Source organism: Pseudorasbora parva, chromosome 20 (genome assembly GCF_024679245.1).
Source record: "Pseudorasbora parva isolate DD20220531a chromosome 20, ASM2467924v1, whole genome shotgun sequence".
In the NCBI taxonomy this organism is placed as follows: Eukaryota; Metazoa; Chordata; class Actinopteri; order Cypriniformes; family Gobionidae; genus Pseudorasbora; species Pseudorasbora parva.
In genome coordinates this window covers 39,979,645-39,998,023 of record NC_090191.1, presented here as the reverse complement: position 1 = coordinate 39,998,023, position 18,379 = coordinate 39,979,645, and the positions used below count along the sequence as shown (strand labels likewise).

The following is an 18,379-nucleotide window of genomic DNA, read 5'->3' as shown; positions in this document are numbered from 1 at the left end:
TTCAGTTGTAGCAAAAAAAGTTTTCACTAAAAGTAACTTCATTTGTAACCAATACTTCTCTAATGTGGTCTGAACTTCATTTTTCTATTAGAAATCATTTATTGGGAATTGATTGGATCATAAAAATGGGTCTTCCAAACCAGTGTATGCAGCATAAGATATGATTATTAATTAAATATAATCATATTATAATCAAATATAATCACAATTTTTTTTCTGTAATTAATCATGATTCATTGTATTTAAATCACAATATAGTTCATAAAATATAATATATTTATAGAAAGCTTTTGCCACATTGTACTACCATTCAAACGTTTTGGGTCGGTAATAATTTTTATATTTTTTGGGGGGGAACAACGTAAAGAAATTAATACATTTATGTATAAATAATACAACAAGGATGCATTAAATTCATCAAGTGACAGTATAGACATTTATAATGTTTCAAAAGCTTTCTATTTCAGATAAATGCTGTTCTTTTGAACTTTCTATTTATTAAATAACCCTGGAAAAAATTGTACTCAACAGTTTTCAACATTGATAATAATCATAAATGTTTCTTGAGCAGCAAATCATCATATCAGAATGATTTCTGAAGGATCATGTGACACTGAAGAGTGGAGTAATGATGCTGAAAGTTCAGCTTTGATCACTGAAATAAATTACATTTTACAATATATTCAAATAGAAAACAGTTATTTTAAAAATATTTCACAATAATACTATATTTTATATACACAAAGTTATTATAAAATATATGACGTTTTTATTTATTTTACATTGACATTTAATCTCTAAATGAATGTAAAATAAACATTACAGTACACAAAGACAGTAGCCTATATTTAAAATATTAGTTTATTGGCATATTTTTTATGAAAGGCATCACCGATACCAATATTGCTACTGATGTCTCTATAAAATTGATTTTAGCCATTAATTATATGCATTCAGCATTACAATAAAATTGAAAGCTATCAATTTTAATATTCTTTAGGCTTTAAAATAATACTTTCAAGTGAACTTAAAACATTCTTTGCGTAAACCCATATAATAAATGCCACTTTTACCTCATTTGCCCTGTTAAAATGTACAAAAAGTAAAATTGTTGCTTCTTTTTGGTGTTTGTTTTTTTACCCATGTAACCTTGTAAACTACTTTAAAATTTGGTTCAGTTCGGTCTAACACAGGGGTCTCAAACTCCCGGACCCTTGCGGCCCGCAGGATGATATTTTTTGGCCCCTTACTTGACATCAAGTAAAGTTTAAAGTGTAAAGTTTAGTGTTAGTGTGGCCCACGCGTTGCTCTGAAAACCATTTTTAGCAGAGTCTAAAAGTCTACTATTAGACCACTGAGGAACTCAAATATAAGCATTAACAATTAATGCAAATATTGTTTGCAAATGGTCCCAAATGTATTATTTCCCAACTAGAATTAGATCTAGAATTTCGTTCACTGATCTGTTTGACCTGGTTTTGGCCTTGCTTTGAAATAGTCTATTATTTTAAATAAAAATAAAAGCATTTATTATTTCAGTATTACATAATGATTTAATTTCTATTGGCCATATTTATTAGTACACAATTACCATCACACGCCTGTTGGGAAATAGATAGGTGCGAAGGACGAAGGATAACCAGATCCAAAAATATATTGGCAATATAAAAAAAAACCACGCAAGCAAGAGAATCCATGTTCATGTTCAGAAGAAACATTAATGTTGAAGAACTGTTAATAATAAAGATTGAGAAGATTGGATCATTTTTTTTGGTGGAAAATTTGATGCGGCCTGACCCAGAGTCTATCTCCAGCGGCCCCCAGGTAATTTGAGTTTGAGACCCCTGGTCTAACAGGTAGGATTATAAACAGAAATTGAATAGTTATCACAGTCTACACTGCATAAATTATAAATTAAATATAGATTAATTCTTTTTGAAGCTGTTCAGTCAAGAGCAGTGAGTGATTAACTTTAATAACAGACAGCAGAGGTTTAATAGGCGGCTGTCACTTTAAGACCTGCCGCACATGACACAGATCTGACATGCATCACATTTTCTCACAACTCTTTGCGGTCATTTAAGACTTCATTTAACTCATTTAAGACTGTGCTTGCGAGGACACTTAACAAAACGGTCATTTTGGCTGACTTTTTTGTGTTTTCGTCCATTCAGGCGTGGTCTAAAGCGGCTTTCGAGTGTGTATGCGTCACATAGACAGGAGATTCACAGACATGCACTGCCTTCTCTTTTGTGTCTTATCACGCTTGAATGGTTTAAATAAGAGCATGATCATATAATGTAGCACTAGCCAGAGGACGAAAGGAGAAAAACGGATGCTGTGTTAATTCTTTTAAATGTGTTATGACAGCACTAACTTTGTTCATTCTGGTGTTTCAGGGTGATGAAGAGTCCAGCTTGGGCCTTCCCATCAGCCCCTTCATGGACCGCACCGCACCCCAGTTGGCCAAATTACAGGAGTCCTTCATCACACACATCGTCGGGCCTCTCTGCAACTCTTATGACTCCGCGGCCCTCATGCCTGGGCACTGGGTCAACCCTCAGCACAAAGAGGGCGAGGATGCCGAGGAAGAGACGGATGAAGAGGAGGAGGAAGACTCTCCGGAGGAAGACTCCTCCACTAGCTCAGAGCTTTCCCGTGAGTTCACTTTTTTTTTTTGCAGATCAAGTACAATATCAGATCGAAATAAGGCTACGTTCACACTGTCAGTTTTGGGGATTTTGAGAACCGCATTTACTTCTAGGTGTGTGACTGTGAACATAACTGTATTAAGGACTCATAAACATGATCGTAAATTATGATCACAGTCTTTATTGCTCTGATTGTTAAATCGGTAGAACCATTTCACAGACATTTTACTCTAAATTAAATGTAAAAATGTTTTTGAACATATATAATATAATATAATATAATATAATATAATATAATATAATATAATATAATATAATATAATATAATATAATATAATATAATATAATATAATATATAATATAATATAATATAATATAATATAATAAAATATAATATAATATAATATATAATATAATATATGATCAAATATGTATTTGCATTTATTTAACTAAGCTATTTTTTTCAAATTATTTTGTAAATATTTAATTAAATTTTTATACAAATCTGTGTGTATTTAAGTATAAAGACCGAATTACTGAAGATGAAATAATTACATTAATAATAAAATAGATAATTATATCTACAAGTTTATTCCAAATTAATTTTATAATTATTAAAATATGAATTAAATCAATAAATAAATGTATTTATTTATTTAGTATAATGCCATTAAAACACAACATTTATTGTTTAATATATTTCACACAATCCTCTTATATACACTATTATTGTTTAAATATCAATTTTTTCATAATATAATGAGCTTTTTGAAAAGCCTAAGACTATTTTTTTTTACTTTTATATGTAACATTTCTCTACAAAAATCTATTTCATAAATTTAAGCGGTTAGTCAAATAAGAAACTGTAATTTACAATACTATATATTTTTTAATAAAATTATAAAATGTATATTTGCATTTTTTGTGTAATTTGTTTTTAGATTTTTTTGTTTTACTTTTCTATGCAACATTTCTCTACAAAAGTCTAATTCATTAAAGCTGCTAGTCAAAATATATTTTGCATTTTTTTATTTAATCATAATATTATTATTTAATCAAGTAAATTATTTAATAATTAATTAGATTTTTTTTACTTTTACATGCAACATTTCTTTACAAAAATCTAATTCATAACTTAAAGCTGTTGGTCAAATTAGAAACTGTTTTTACAGTACTATTTTTTTACAAAGCGATAATATATTTTTGCATATATTTTTATTCAATCATTATTATTATTATTTAATCAAATAAATTAATAATTAATACTTTTTTTTTTTTTTTTTTTACTTTTATATGCAACATTTCTCTAAATCATCACTTAAAGCTGCTAGTATGGCAAACCCTTTTACACTCTCTTTGTGTACTTTTTTTTTGTAGAGAAACCAGCCCCCAAGAAACGACGGAAGGTGTTCTGCCCGATCACCCAACACCTGCTGGAGAACCATGAGATGTGGAAGAAAGTCATTGCAGAAGAGTCCCAAAGCCAGACAGAAGAGGAAGAGTCCACATGCCTCAGTAACACCCCTGAGTCAATCCTAGCCATTGATGAAGAGGAGGAGGAGCCAGGGAGCAAGGAGGAGCCAATAGACGACCAGGAGGAGGAGCCAACAGAGGAGGAGGAGCCAACAGACGACCAGGAGGAGGAGTCAACAGAGGAGGAGGAGAGTCCTGTACCTGGAGAGACTCATGAAACAGATGGAGCGACTGGGACTGCGAAGCGAGACACAACAACTGTAGAAGACGATGCAGAGCTAATGGGAAACCGAGAGGAAACTGAAGACAAGGATCATCCGGAATGAATGACTTGCCGATTTTAGACGAGAACATTGTCTGAAAGCTTTTTATAGGCAAGCGACACTTCTAAGAAATGGTTGCCAGCACATCACTTAGACACAACACTGTAGATGCTTGGGGAACATGTGCCTAAAGGAAACAGGGTGGGAAGGGGTTCGTGGTGAACTATTAGCAGTAGACTCTCCCAGTTCTCCTGGGGGGAGGGGGGGTTTCCTATATTTTCTAGACGTTATGTTGGTCAGTTTTGCAAGTCCTTCTGGCGAAACACCTCCAGCTGCACCTTAACCCCCCCAAACTACGACAGGGGTCCCAGTGACCTGCAGCTACACAAGTTTTGCAGGCTCGTCCCTTCTCCTCAACAAGCATTTCTGAGGAGCTTAGTGTCAAAGTCGGGAAAGCGAAATCAATCCACCGTGACTCTCGCCAGCTCACGAATCCCATCATCCGCAGTGGACGAAAGCAAACGTCCCAGAAACGGCATGCATTTGTGAAAAGGCTACAAAAAGACTCCACACTAAATGTTCCCGTGTCAGCGCTCTTTCTTTTCCTTTCCAGAGGTCCTTTCTATTGCAAACGCTCGCACCATTGTCCTCGTCCCATTTCCGAAGGCGTCATGCCGCATGCTCGTCATTCTCTTCCCTCACCTTTTTCCCTCGGCATTCCAATAGTCCATGAACTGAGATCTTGCGTTTCTCAGGATCAGACTGTTTTTTGGATAACGGTACAAGGATTCAATGGTTTTTACGGACTTTCTTGCAACTTTTTAATCTTTTGAATCTTGATTTGTGAGGACAAAGGGAATCTTTAGTTGTTTTTTAAAGTGTAATTTCTTCTAAACGTCAATGGCCTTTTTAACAATAGCCCAATTGTTGTTTTACCAGGTGATTATATATATACACACACACACACACACACACACACACACACACACACACACATGTAGCACATCACATCATTCCTCTCGTTATCATTTACTGTCCGAGACTTTACAGACAGCCCCGTTTTTCTCTCCCCGTCAAGCGGAGCTTCCGTTCTTGCATTTAAGCTTCTTAGTAAAGTTTTGAGAGCCGACTAAACTTCTCTGGCAAGTTTCACTGATCAAAAGCGCGGACTGGAGCGCACGAGAGAGCCCCGAGCTCCCGCATTCCCCCGCAGTCGCATGTTCTCCCTCAAAACAGGGCCGTGGTTATGCTTCACAGTCGCCTCACGCAGCCGGCGCTGTAATGCAGGCAGGCATGTGAGCGACTGTGAGTATCCTCAGCCCAGGGGATGAGACGCAGAGCGCCGTACCTCTCACATGAACGGACCCAAAGACCATGTGCCGCATGTGAGATACGGGCACCGGTCGACACGGCTGTCCGCGCTCGCCTTTGATGTGTCGAAACGAGGCAGATTGCTCGTGACGGCGAGATGAAACACTTCTTCAGGCTTAATCACCTCGAGTCCGATGTTTAATCAGGCCGAGTCCAATGCCTTCAGTCACTTTGAAGGAGAGCCAATTAAAAGCGCATAGGTAGGAGGCGACGGTCATGTGATTTAGATCCATCTTTGAAACGTCCCCTTCGATCGCAATGCAGAGTAAGCCTTAATATTATCAGGCAACGTGGTGCAATGTAGTTCAGCGAATTATTTAAGCAATACCGACCCTTTGTGTACAGTAGATTGGTAGCATTTCCAATTGCACTTTGTTTTTGTTGCTGTGTAACTATCACACAGCTCAAGCGTGTGTGTGCCAAATATGGCTTCAAATCCATTCTCCTCAAAGTAGGAAAACATTCGCGTAGCTCAGGTGTGTCCAAAGCTGCTCTTTAGAGGTCCACTGTCCTGGAGAGTTTAGCTCCAAATTGTTCCCTCAACACACCTGCCTGGTTTCTAGTTTCTAGTATGTGTGGAAATCACCCCCTATACCCTCATTTACTGTTCCCTACATTAGTCCACTATTACAGTCCACTTGAGGGAGTGAATTAAAGAGAGTGAGTGAATTCGGACACTGGGTGCGCTGCTTTTGCATACACTGAAAAAAAGTGTTTTTAGAGTGTAATTTATGATATTACACCGTATGCTGGGTTAAAAATGGACAAACCCAGCCATGATTTTCATTTATTAAACATACACTGTAAAAAAAAAAATTCAGGCCCCAATTGAACATTTCTAGTGACTGATCACATCTAAATTTTTCAGTTGGCCAAATGTAATTTCTGTGAATTAATGCAATTGAATTCAAAAGTTCAATTTGGCCAACTGAAAAATTTAGATGTGATCAGTCACTAGAAATGTTCAATTGGGGCCTGTATTTTTTTTTTTTTTACAGTGTATTAAGAAATGTTCGTTTCAAAATACTCTGAGGTTCATTTTAAGCAAAGCACACTGCAGTAATTTTGAAACAATAGTTGAGTTAAATAAAACTACCCAGGGAAACATTTAACCCAACTTGGGCATTTTTTAGACTGTAGCCACGTTGGACCAGCAGATGGATGATTCGCCTACAGGGGCCATCTTCTGGTCAAACGCGGGACTTCATTCACCACGACCCTCACGGTGCATTGTGTTATCTAGCAGGTGTACACTTATTTACATTTACATTTATGCATTTAGCAGACGCTTTTATCCAAAGCGACTTACAACTCAGGAGTACAGGAAGCGATCTGTCAAGAAGAGGCAAAGAAACGCAAAAAGTACCCTAAATAACAAGATTTGTATACTACTCAGAGTAGCAAAACTTGTTATTGCGGTGCATAATGGGATTGAATGAGTTCACTCGATAGGGTCCACTATGGTTTCGGACACCACTAACAAGAACTGTCCCCTCATATAATGCCCTATTTAAGCAGCCCTTGATGTGTTTAATTAGGGCTGAAGTTAAACTCTCCAGGACAGTGGCCCTACAGGAGCAGGACTGGACAGCCCTGCTGAAACTGGTCTTCTTAGTAATGGGAAGAGCATGTAATGGCCATGTGTGCTTGTGAGTGAGTGTGTGTGTGTGTGTGTGGCGGCAATATGAGTGCTTTTTATTTGTACATGGCGTCATTTTTAGAGGGTATTATAATTCTGCAAAAGGCCGTAGATTTGTAACCCCCAGGCCAGAGATATTAACCCTTTGGTGCATGATTTATTAAATCACAGATAATAGTCTTAATGTTTTTATTACCTTTTTAAAAAAAAAAAAAAAAACAATTAAGCCCCAGTCTTTTTCTAAATAGAACGCATTTTGAGAGCGTTACTGTCCACTGCAATAAACGTTAGTAGTTGTTATTTGCTGCATCACTTTTGTTTTGCCATTTTACATTTTTTGGTCATAATATAAAACATAATAAATAATGGATTAGCGTGAAAGGTCTTCACCTTAAAAATTGCTTTTAAGGATCTGTGCACTGTTGTGGAAGTCATGGATCAAAGTTGGTTTCGCTCTATCCCAGCTAACAAAAATATCAAATGTTCTCAAATCGAAATGTCCAGTTCAAGAGTTCAAGTTCAAGAGTTTTATGTCACATACGCAGTTATACAGAATACAACCGGCAGTGAAATGTAAACAGGTCCGCTCCATGGACAGCAAATAACAATTAACAAAAAAAGCACAATAAATTATAAAATAGGAATAGGATAAGGTGCATGAATAAATCAAGTAAAAGAAATAAGAGATGTGGAATAAAATAAGTGAGATAAAGTAAACTGGAGACTATAAAAATAAATACGTGGATAACAGAAGATTGTTATATGTAAAGATATTAAATGTTTTTTCTTGGATGTGAACAACCCATTTGATAATTTTGCAAACATTACTTTTGAACGGTCTCTGAACAATCTGAAACAAATAACATTTAAAAACGGGAAAATTTTTGGGAAAAGAGTTCCATGAACGATACACTTTAAACGCTCAAAATAATTAATTGGTTTGAGTAGATCCAACTTAAACAACCAAATTGACTTTTATGAGTATTTTGAACTTTTTTTTCTTTTGCGTTCACAAAACTGACAAATTTTAAGTAATCTGAATTCTTTCATTGTTTTGAATTTGATGAACTTGATTCTTTTCATTTAGACAAAAGTAAATTTAACTGAAACTGGGCTGGGATGTCTGTTTCCATGCATACTTTGCAATGACACAGGAAAGAGGGAGTAAATGCTAAAAGTAAGTGTTATGTAATGATTTTTCTATTAGATTAATGTTAGATTTCCACTGCTAAAAAATGTTAAATTGAGATTGCATGATAAAAGTTTTAAATTAAATTTATGAATTAGCTTAATGAAGTATTTCATGTTAAGAGCTATTAAAATGTATGAGCACATAATAAAAATCTGCCAGTTCTGCTTACTAAACTGTTTTTGAGAACATTATAGACCAGGTAGCTAATTTAGAACAAACGCTTTATTACTGGAATAACGTTAGTTTCATACCTTTGAGAGAACCTTGCTAGAACGTTCCCTGTTAGCTGGGATATTTCCGGAAAATAAATTGAAAAGGAATGAAATCCCCCTAAAAACATTATTTCCTAGTTTGACATGGAAGAATCTATTATGCAATATGGCTCCGCTCTTCATCTTACTGTTGGATGGGAGGTCCACTCGGTTTGAAAAATGTGTGTCATTACCAAGTGATTAGCATAAGAGCAGTGGGAACATGTTGGGAATTGCCTTGACGATCAAAGGTCATCGCTAGTGTTTCAAACCCAGAGTCATCAAAGACAGGTCCATTATTTCAGATTTGCTTCCACCCGACAGTATTCAGAGAGACTTAACGAAAACTGTGGAATTAGCCAGCGATCCTACACATTTGATGTGCTTGTGCGTGTGCTTCATGATTGCGCGCGCGCGTGTGTGTGTGTGTGTGTGTGTGTTGGCATGGCAGCATGCGTCCCTGTCCTACACCGTGCCTCTCATTGGTTGGTTTTCAGCTCTGATCTGCGTTTGGTGTCTCCTGTACAAACCAGGATGGACATGTTCATAATGTCATTTGACTAAATCGTTTTCACACGTAGCAGATGCCCTTAGGAGTGACATATATTGCAGTCTGTACGGTTGTGCTCAAATACCTGCACAGGTATTGCAGAAATGCACAATGACATGGTCGCATCCCTCCCTCCAGATTTTTTTTTAGCTTGACCAGCGTGCCAGGTTCCCGGGAGAGGTTGCACGTCATGATCTTTTTGATATTTTTCCTCTCCGTAGCTCGTTCCTTCATCTTCAGCTGTGCGTGTCTGATAACCGTGTGGCACCCGTTTCGTTCACCTTGAGAACCAAACAAGCTTTACACCTCTCTGAGAAAGAGAAATGAGACTTGTACTTTTTTTATATATATATATATAGTCGGCACTTCACTGACAAAATAATTATTTTTCTTCTCACTTGTATCTTGCACTTAACACATGTAGCAATACCTATAGAAAGGGGAACTGTGTAAATCACCAGTATTCGTAAAGTGAAATATTCATTTTATCGCTGATTGTTGTTCCATTTTGTACAAAACGATATTGTGTACAGGTTAAAAATGAAACGAAACAAAAACAAAGCCAAAAAAAGGGACGAAAAAGATGAAAACGACAACAGAAGTCTTTTAGATAAACATTATTTATTTTTACTGTTTTGTAATTTAGACACTATACTGTAGCTCCTCTATTGCCAGACTTACTGGAAGTGCCTCTTGGTATAATGTAACATACAGAAAATATATATTGAGATTATTAGAACCTGTCACAAGCTGAACATTGTGGATGTTGTAATGTGAATACAGTTTAATAATACGAGTGAAATACTGTGGTATCAAATGTCTCTGTGTTCTTAATTATTTATTTCTTGCTTCATTGATTTTCACCCCTGAGGTTTCCAACTAAACAAGGGTAAACCATGTGTACAAATATGTGTACAATTGTCTAGAAAATGGCTCCTGTCTCAATCGAAGTCAAGGTAAGATTCCTCACCCATTATGCCGGGTCTTAAATGAAGCAAAAATATGCACTCATCTTCACCAGGCTCATTTAAATCACTTCAGTGCTTGGCCTCAGTGTTGATCTATGTTTAGGGTGGGTGCCAACTTGATGTTGAAGCAGTGAACACAGTTCAACAAATTAGCTGCCGTTCAGCATGAAGTATTATGGCACATTGTTTGATTGTGTTCTCAAAGAACGTAGAGAAAGGACACTTATATAAGTGGATTATGAACAGGGCTTGAGGGACGTGTTGCTTTCAACTCATTAGTAGTGGATTTGTCTAAAACCATAGTTTCTTTTTTATGCTGACAGCCACAATGTTCTGAATCAGCCCTCTAAACGTCAGCTTTTTAGACGTACCATGCGATTAGTCGTGTCTCTGGCATCCTTGTGCATTTCCTACAGCTCGAGGTGTGTGTAACGCATTCTTGCACATAGCTGCATCGAAGCAAAGCTCACCCCATATCTCAGAAATCATAACTGCTTTATTCTCTGTTTGCAATGTGATCTACAGGAAGGCTAATGTAATGTGGGTCGTTATTGTGGTTCCTTTCTCCACTATAGCGAAAATTTACTGTAGCTCAAACAGTAGAGCATGGCTCTTGCAAGGCCAAGGCCACGGGTTTGATTACCAGGGGGTGCATGAACTGATCAAATGTATATCTTGAATGCAATGTATAAGTTGTTTTGGATAAAAGCATATGCCATAATAAATGTAAATGTAAATTCTGTTCTCTTAACCACTATGCAATTTACCAGAAAAATCGGATTCAGTAGTTTTTATTCAAAAATTTCATTACACATTTATTTTAATTGCATAAAACGTTTTTAATTTATTTTAATTTTAAAGCTGTGTGAAATATTTTGGGTTAAAATAATATTGAGCGAGTGCATTTAAAATGTCTCATTGCCATACCGCACAACAGTAAGCTTATAATAATGATTTATAATTAAAGCAGGCGGGTCGGATATCGCGGGAAATGTCAGTTTCACGTCACGTTTGTCTTTGCGCAGTGATGTCACGTCCGTAAACAAAAGAGAGAGAAAAAGTCCGCCAGCGCGTGTTTGGTGCGGTGGGAGTTTTTAGGCCTAGTTGTGACAGCCATCATGACAAATAAACAACACAATGGATCTTTTAAAAAACAACCACCCGAGAAGGCATCCGTTGAACAGGCATCGAGTTTACAAGCAAAAAGGGAAGGTGACAAAACCCTACGCCACTCTAATGAACATCGGGCTGCTTTTCGGAGATGGGGATAACTGCGGGACTTCGAAGGATTTAAAACCAATCCAGACATGGCGTTTTCTTTCTAGACAGGTAAGACGACATCAAGTGATATTATTCTGCGTTCACAATTACGAGACGAATGACGAGTTCATCTTAATTATGCGTGCCTATTGGTGCATTCAAGTTGAACGCATGGCCACAATGTCGTTTGTGGGAGGCTCGGAGATGTTTACTGGTTTGTTTGGGGCGTGTCCGTGAGAAACATCGCGGTATACAACAATAGTATTTAAGGTATTTGCCAGGCTTTTCTGTTTTCAACCAAGTAACTAATTGCCTGCTTAAAATAAAATAGCTTTGTAATTTAACAATATCATATGTTAAGTTTAAGGTGGCTTTTAATTGATTAATAAGCAAAAGTACGCTAAGTTGCTGTACTTTTGTGTAGTTAAGAGATGCACCGCCATCTAAAACCTGCAAGTATCTTTTTGTTTTCTTGCGCAAGTGAGCATATGCACACTTGCAACTATTGACTTGTACCGTTAAACAAAGTTTTGTGTAATCTCACCACAAGTTACAACCGATGTAATTGTACTTCCGGTTATGGCACGGTGCTGAGTGTACGCGATTCGAGCTCAGCTACAAATACTGACTTCAATTTTATTCTCTAACCCAATAAATGCTGACAAACTGATTCAATTTTAATAAAAGTCGTATAAAGTATGTGGTTACAAAAATCTGGCGGTTTACATTAAGTATGTGCGCATTATTCTGATGACAAAATTATATACAGCGCACTGTACGCTGACCCTTGATCGCATACAATCTGAAGTATACTTTTGCCTTTAAGTCGCGTTCACACTAGACTTTGAGCATGCTACATATCTTTGGATGCTGCAACAGTCGTGATTTTTTTTATAAGATCACATTCAATGTTTAACAAATAATAATACACCCAAAATGTAAAATATATAGAATCTACTCTAAATATTTTTTTAATTTAGCTAATCGGTCAAGCCGTTACGTATCGATCTTCTACTGGTCATACGTCCTCACGTGATGCAAATTCACTGGTCAGAGTTCACCAAACTTGAACTTAAATCTGTGCAGTAGTGAGTGTGAAGTGGAGCCGCCGTGTCAAAGCCCCGCTCACACTCCCGCAGAATCGGTTAGTCCAGTTTACTGCAGGATAACTCGGTGTGAAGTAAACGGTTATAGAAATCCAATCTCCAATCTCGAATCTAGTTCAATCAGAGAAGCTGTCAATCATGACTACATGCCCGGTTTTTATAGCATCAAATAACTAACTAAAACCAAATTTATTTAAGGAACAAACACTTGAACTTACATCAGCATGAATAAAAACTACCTAAAATCTTTGGAAAAAATGTATTTGAAGTGTAATTTGACTGTGTAGTTTGTCTCGCCTCACATTAGAATACACAGAGGTTTTTATGAGCTATACTGGGACCAACCACCTGGGAGCGATCAAAACTCTTTGGCTAAACTTTTCAGGACTTGTGTGGCACTTGGTATTCACAATCATCTTTGATGTAATAACGCATTAAATTACCAAATATTTCATTTAAAAAAACTAATATAATGTACAATTATTTGCTTAAAGCTACACTATGTAACTTTTCCGTCCGCTAGAGGGCGCCTATTCAAAACAAAGGTGTAGTTTGATGATGCCAAGTTTGAGCGCAGAATCTTGGGACATGTGGTCTTCACCTCACAACCGGTGGAAAAGAATTGGGATAGGACTCGGGCAAAAATCATGTCCATGCAGGGCCGTTTCTAGCCTTTCTGGCACCCTAGGCGAGATTCATATGTTGCACCCCCCCCCCCCCCCTCTTTTTTTTTTTAAACTACAACTTATTAAGTAAATATGACTTCCTTATTTCATGGGCATATTGTACATGCATTAATCGAATAATGTAGCTAGGTTTATTATCTCTGAGATCCCAGATGTTGGGGGGTTCGGGGGCATGCTCCCCCGAGAAAAATTTGATTTCTATGATCTACATATGTGTATTTTAAGATGTTCTGAGGGCCAAAAAATTAGATAACAATAGCTTGAAAACCATGTCACTCGGCGCCGCTGCGGATTGAAGAACACAGTGACACAAAGACTAAAACACGGGACGAAGCAGTAGCCGAAGCCTTGCGCCAGTTTCATGTTTTAAAGGTTAATCACATATTTTTTTTAGGGGGGGCTGATGCATAAGTTCATAAAAAAGGGCCTAGTGACGCCCATGGTTATGACAGTATTAGCCTACTTGATCAATTTACACTAAACAGCTATCTCTGATGTAAAAAAAAAATTATTCAAATTAACTGCTATAATGTTCTGCACCTGAAATGAGCATGGCGTGTGGTCCGTCCAGTACTAATATTCAGTGTAATGTTTTGCTCAACATTATGATAGAGGGACCAGCTTAGTAGAGAACAAGTAACCAATAAGTAGGCTATACCTGTATATTTCGCTTTCTTTTTACGATACTGAGCCCCTGATGGCTTTGACCTTTTCATGATGATGAAACTAAAGCACGCTGTAACGAGTAGAAATATAGTGTGGCCCCTTTAAGAGTTGCGCGCGCTCCCTGCAAACGAAGTCTGCATTTTGTGTATGTGCGCACTGAGTCTTGAGCTCCCATGTGTGGGGATTATTTTCTGTTTTCTGTTGCTAACAGTTATTTTGTTTTATTAAGTAATGCTGTGGACGGAAAGGGAGTTTGTGATGAGAGTTCAGCGGGGAATAAAGTGCGATCTGTTTGATGTTAATCGCCTCCGTGTTTGCATCCACTCCAGTTACATTAAGTAAGCTATCCGCATTTTTCACTCGGACACAAGCGTTACAACGCCACGGATGACGACGTTCTGCCGCCCTCTACATGATCTCATTTCATTACAGCAGCGCCAATATCACCATGGCGACTTCACTCCAATAATCGCAACTAATCATAATGCCTTGAAATAGCAAAAGTACGAAATATTAATAATAAAACATATATGAAATAACTAAAAAATGTTGTTGGGGCGGGGACTCATTGACGCCCCCCAGCTGTTGGCGCCCTAGGCGACCGCCTAGTTTGCCTATGCCTAGAAACGGCACTGTGTCCATGGATGTGATTATTAACGTTAATGTAGTATGAAGCAGAGCAGAGCGAGTGTTGAGGAGCTGAACAAGGCCGCTGGAGCGATAGTTACGCAACACAGCTCGTGAGCAATGGGACTTTTATTATGCCACAGGCGCCGATGCCATTTCCGCTTGTCCGGTCATGAGTATGAGGTAACAGCTCTTTTTATTATATAAGATACATTTGAGTATTTTGAAAATTTATGTTATGACATTACTCTGTGCGTTTCCTCGGCGGCTGCTGTTCACACTGCTAAGAGTAAAGCGTTTCTGCAAAATAAAACCATAAACCGAGGGTAATGCAGATATGATGCAATTGACAGACAACTCCCTCAGACATACAAGCTCCTTGGTTAAAATAGCAATTTTCTCTCAATTTACAAATAGTTGGAAACATTTGGGATATTGTTAGAACTAAACTGAACAACATAACACTGGCCTAGTGGTTTTTGGATATTTTACTGCAAAAAATCTACATAGTGCACCTTTAATAGGCCATTATTATTTAGTGATTGATTAACGGTTTATTAAGGGATAGAAACATTCAACTTGTTTTATTATGCACTATAGTAATCTATGAATGAATATCATTCATATGTACTGAGTATAATCATTAACAGATAGTTGATAGAGATCTGATTTCAAGGGAAGACCCGATTTGTCATGACAGCGGCACGGATTTATTCTTCATTGCAGTGTTTATTCTTCATTTTATGCCGTAACTTTTGTTTAATATTATCTCATACTTTGTGCCTGTGCTGTGATCGTGTGCTGAAGTCCAGAAAAACAGGATGCGAAATGACGCTCGTATGACGTGAGGCCAGTCACCGTGCCAAAGGTTTTGCTTGTGTGTCATTCCTGATCCAGTTTTAAGCTGTGCTCATCCGCTGATCCTAAACTGGGTGTCGGGAAGGTTAATTGCAGTGGGAACTGAGCTGGCTGTGTGCTGGTCAAGAGCGTCCTTCACATCCTCTGACCAGTATAAGAAGTCTTAAGCACTTTCACTAATTGGAGCACCTGATTAACACACATCAGACTCCAGATCAATAAAGGAGTCAGTCCTTTTGTAGCTGTGACAGTGTCCATCACTGATTTACCTAAAAAAACGGTGGGAACCCTGGAAGGCCCTGTAGGTTCAGCTACATTAGAGCTGTTTGCTCAAATCTCATTGTTACTTTGGGTGATTTGAAGCAACACTTAAACCTAAAGTTTATCTTTATTGTGGCAGTGAAAAGCATTTAAAAAAAATTCCCTGTTCAAAATAGTCCAACATCACACACTGAAAAAAATGACTTTGTGGTATGGTAAAATCTATTACATTTATTCATGCACTGTAAAAAATTATTTAGAAAAAAAGTTACCTGGTTGCCTTAAAATTGAGTTCATTGAAATTCAAATTGAGTTAATACAATGCAATTTTTTTGAGATTCGACAACCTTTATTAAAAGATTATTAAAAGATTTTGTAAGCTTATTGGGCAATAATGTGTATGTTATTTCTGATGACGGAGTGAAACATGCCAAATTGTGCTATTTCATGATTTATCACATTTTTTATGTGGTTCAGATACAAAAAAAATTTGAGTTTCTATTTATTAAACTAATTTCCTTCATTGTATCAACTCAATTTTTTAATTTTCAATAAACTCAAAATTTTAAGGCAACCAGGTTACCTACTTTTTTAAGTTAAACCAACAAAAACCACCACAAATTTTTTACAGTTCGTAATTATTACATTGTAAAATCAAGTTTAAGTTGGAACTATATATCTTAAGTAAAATGTACACAGTCTAATCATGTAATAACTTAACTGAGAAAAGAGTAAATTTTATCATATATTTACAAATACTATTTTATAGTCACAGCACATTCACCTAAAATATTAAGTAATTTTTTTTTTTTAATCGGAAAAAGCAAAGTGCATTTGAAAATGCGCACAGATTTTTCACAAAGATCCCACTTGTTCAGTGGTGGCTGACTTATTCTCAGTAAGTTTTGACTTTTAACTGAACGTGAGTTTTAATCACAATAACGGTAGCTAAAGCTACATAAGTTCTTATTGAGAATTAATAGAGGTTTTTTTTGTCACCATTATGGCGATTAGTGTTTTCTTTAGTTGGGCAGTTTGATGACTTTTTAATATTAGTGTTTCTCTCACTGCTGTGACTGAGTTTGCTATGGCAAGAACAGCAGAGAAAACACGATCAGATGCTTTTGGCCACTTGATGATAAGAATATGATCATTGTGTAGTGGCTTAATTCACCAATCTTATACCTGAATATGAGCAATATACTATTAACCTTGTTTTATTTTAGAAAAGCTCCGGCACAGTTTTAACCAGAAAAGTTGAATACATTTTATAACAAACTGTACACTAAGCACTTTGAATCCTGCAAGCTTTTCTCAGACACGGATATCAAGATTCAACCTAAGAATCTCAACAATGGTGACATGCTTCATCACAATGCATTCTGGGTGCATCATGCAAAACTCAGAAATATCAGCAATATTCACTTGGGTTTTGTAATTGGATGCAATAGTAATCTGAGTGAAAGTTACAATCTATAGATGAGAATTGCCAGTGCGATTTACTTGTGTATTTTACATTAAAAATAAGTGGTTCTAGTAAGTTAATATTACTTAGAATAGCCTGAGTAAAGATTACAAGCACTTTCTGTGTGGAAAAAGTTGCCTAGCTTTTTTTAAGTAAATTTCACTCCACATTTTTTTCAGTGCAGTCTGTAAACCCTAACGCTCAAAATAATTAATTGGTTTGAGTAGAGCCATCTTAAACAAATGGGTTCAATCAAATGATTGATGTTTTTTTTTTTTGTTAGAACTTGCTTTGTCTTTTGAGTTCTCTAAACTGACACATTTTAAGTAATCTGAATTGTTTTGAGTTTTCTGAACTTGTTTCTTTTAATTTAGACAAACCTAAGTTTAACTGAAAATGGGCTGGGATGTCTGTGACACTCGAAAGGGAGAGTAAATGCTAATATTATTAAAAGTATTAAATAATGTATTTTTTTGTTTGTTTGTTTTAAGAAGTGGGACATTCAGCAGTGTTTAATGCTTTGCTATGGTAATTTAGCTTAGTTTAAAAGGAACACTCCACTTTTTTTGTGTGTGAAAATAGGCTCATTTTATTTCTAAACTCAACAGTTAAGTTTTACTGTTTCTGAATCTATTATGCCCATCTCCGGGTCTGGCGGTAGAACTTTTAGCATAGCTTAGCACAGATCATTGAATCGGATTAGACTGTTAGCATCTCACTCAAAGATGACCAAAGAGTTTTGATGTTTTTCCTACTTAAAACTTGAATTTTCTGTAGTGTGCTAATACTAACAAAAAAATAGACACGTTGTGATTTTCTAGACAGATATGGCTAGGAATTACACTCTCATTCTGCTTAATAATCAGGGAACTTTGCTGCCGTACCATGCATGCAGTGGCGCAATATTACGCAGTACCTGAAAATAGTCCCCAACACGCTCTCTGTGCAAGCAGGTTGTCACGTTGGTTATGTTGACGGAAGTTAGCCTATTTTCAGGCGTAGTGTCCATGACGTCACCCATAGGATTCTGAAGAGCTAAGGCTATTCTGAAGCATAAAGTAGGGTCGAGCTGGCTGTTGCCATTTTAGCAGC

General features: G+C 36.8%; 2 protein-coding genes across 4 annotated transcripts in view; both read left to right on the top strand.

The window, feature by feature from the left end:
- The window catches only part of pde3a (phosphodiesterase 3A, cGMP-inhibited), a 123,599-nt gene extending 117,020 nt beyond the window's left edge, over positions 1-6,579 (top strand). For both annotated transcript variants that reach the window (XM_067427009.1, XM_067427008.1), the window contains exons 15-16: positions 2,400-2,658; positions 4,029-6,579. In XM_067427009.1, coding sequence (XP_067283110.1) covers positions 2,400-2,658; positions 4,029-4,450 — 681 coding nt within the window. In that variant the 3' untranslated portion in view covers positions 4,451-6,579. The remainder of the gene's footprint in view (positions 1-2,399; positions 2,659-4,028) is intronic.
- Positions 6,580-11,416: 4,837 nt separating this feature from the next.
- slco1c1 (solute carrier organic anion transporter family, member 1C1) overlaps positions 11,417-18,379 on the top strand; it is a 63,562-nt gene continuing 56,599 nt past the window's right edge. For both annotated transcript variants that reach the window (XM_067426956.1, XM_067426954.1), the window contains exon 1: positions 11,417-11,687. The gene's annotated coding sequence lies outside the window, so the exon portion shown is untranslated. The remainder of the gene's footprint in view (positions 11,688-18,379) is intronic.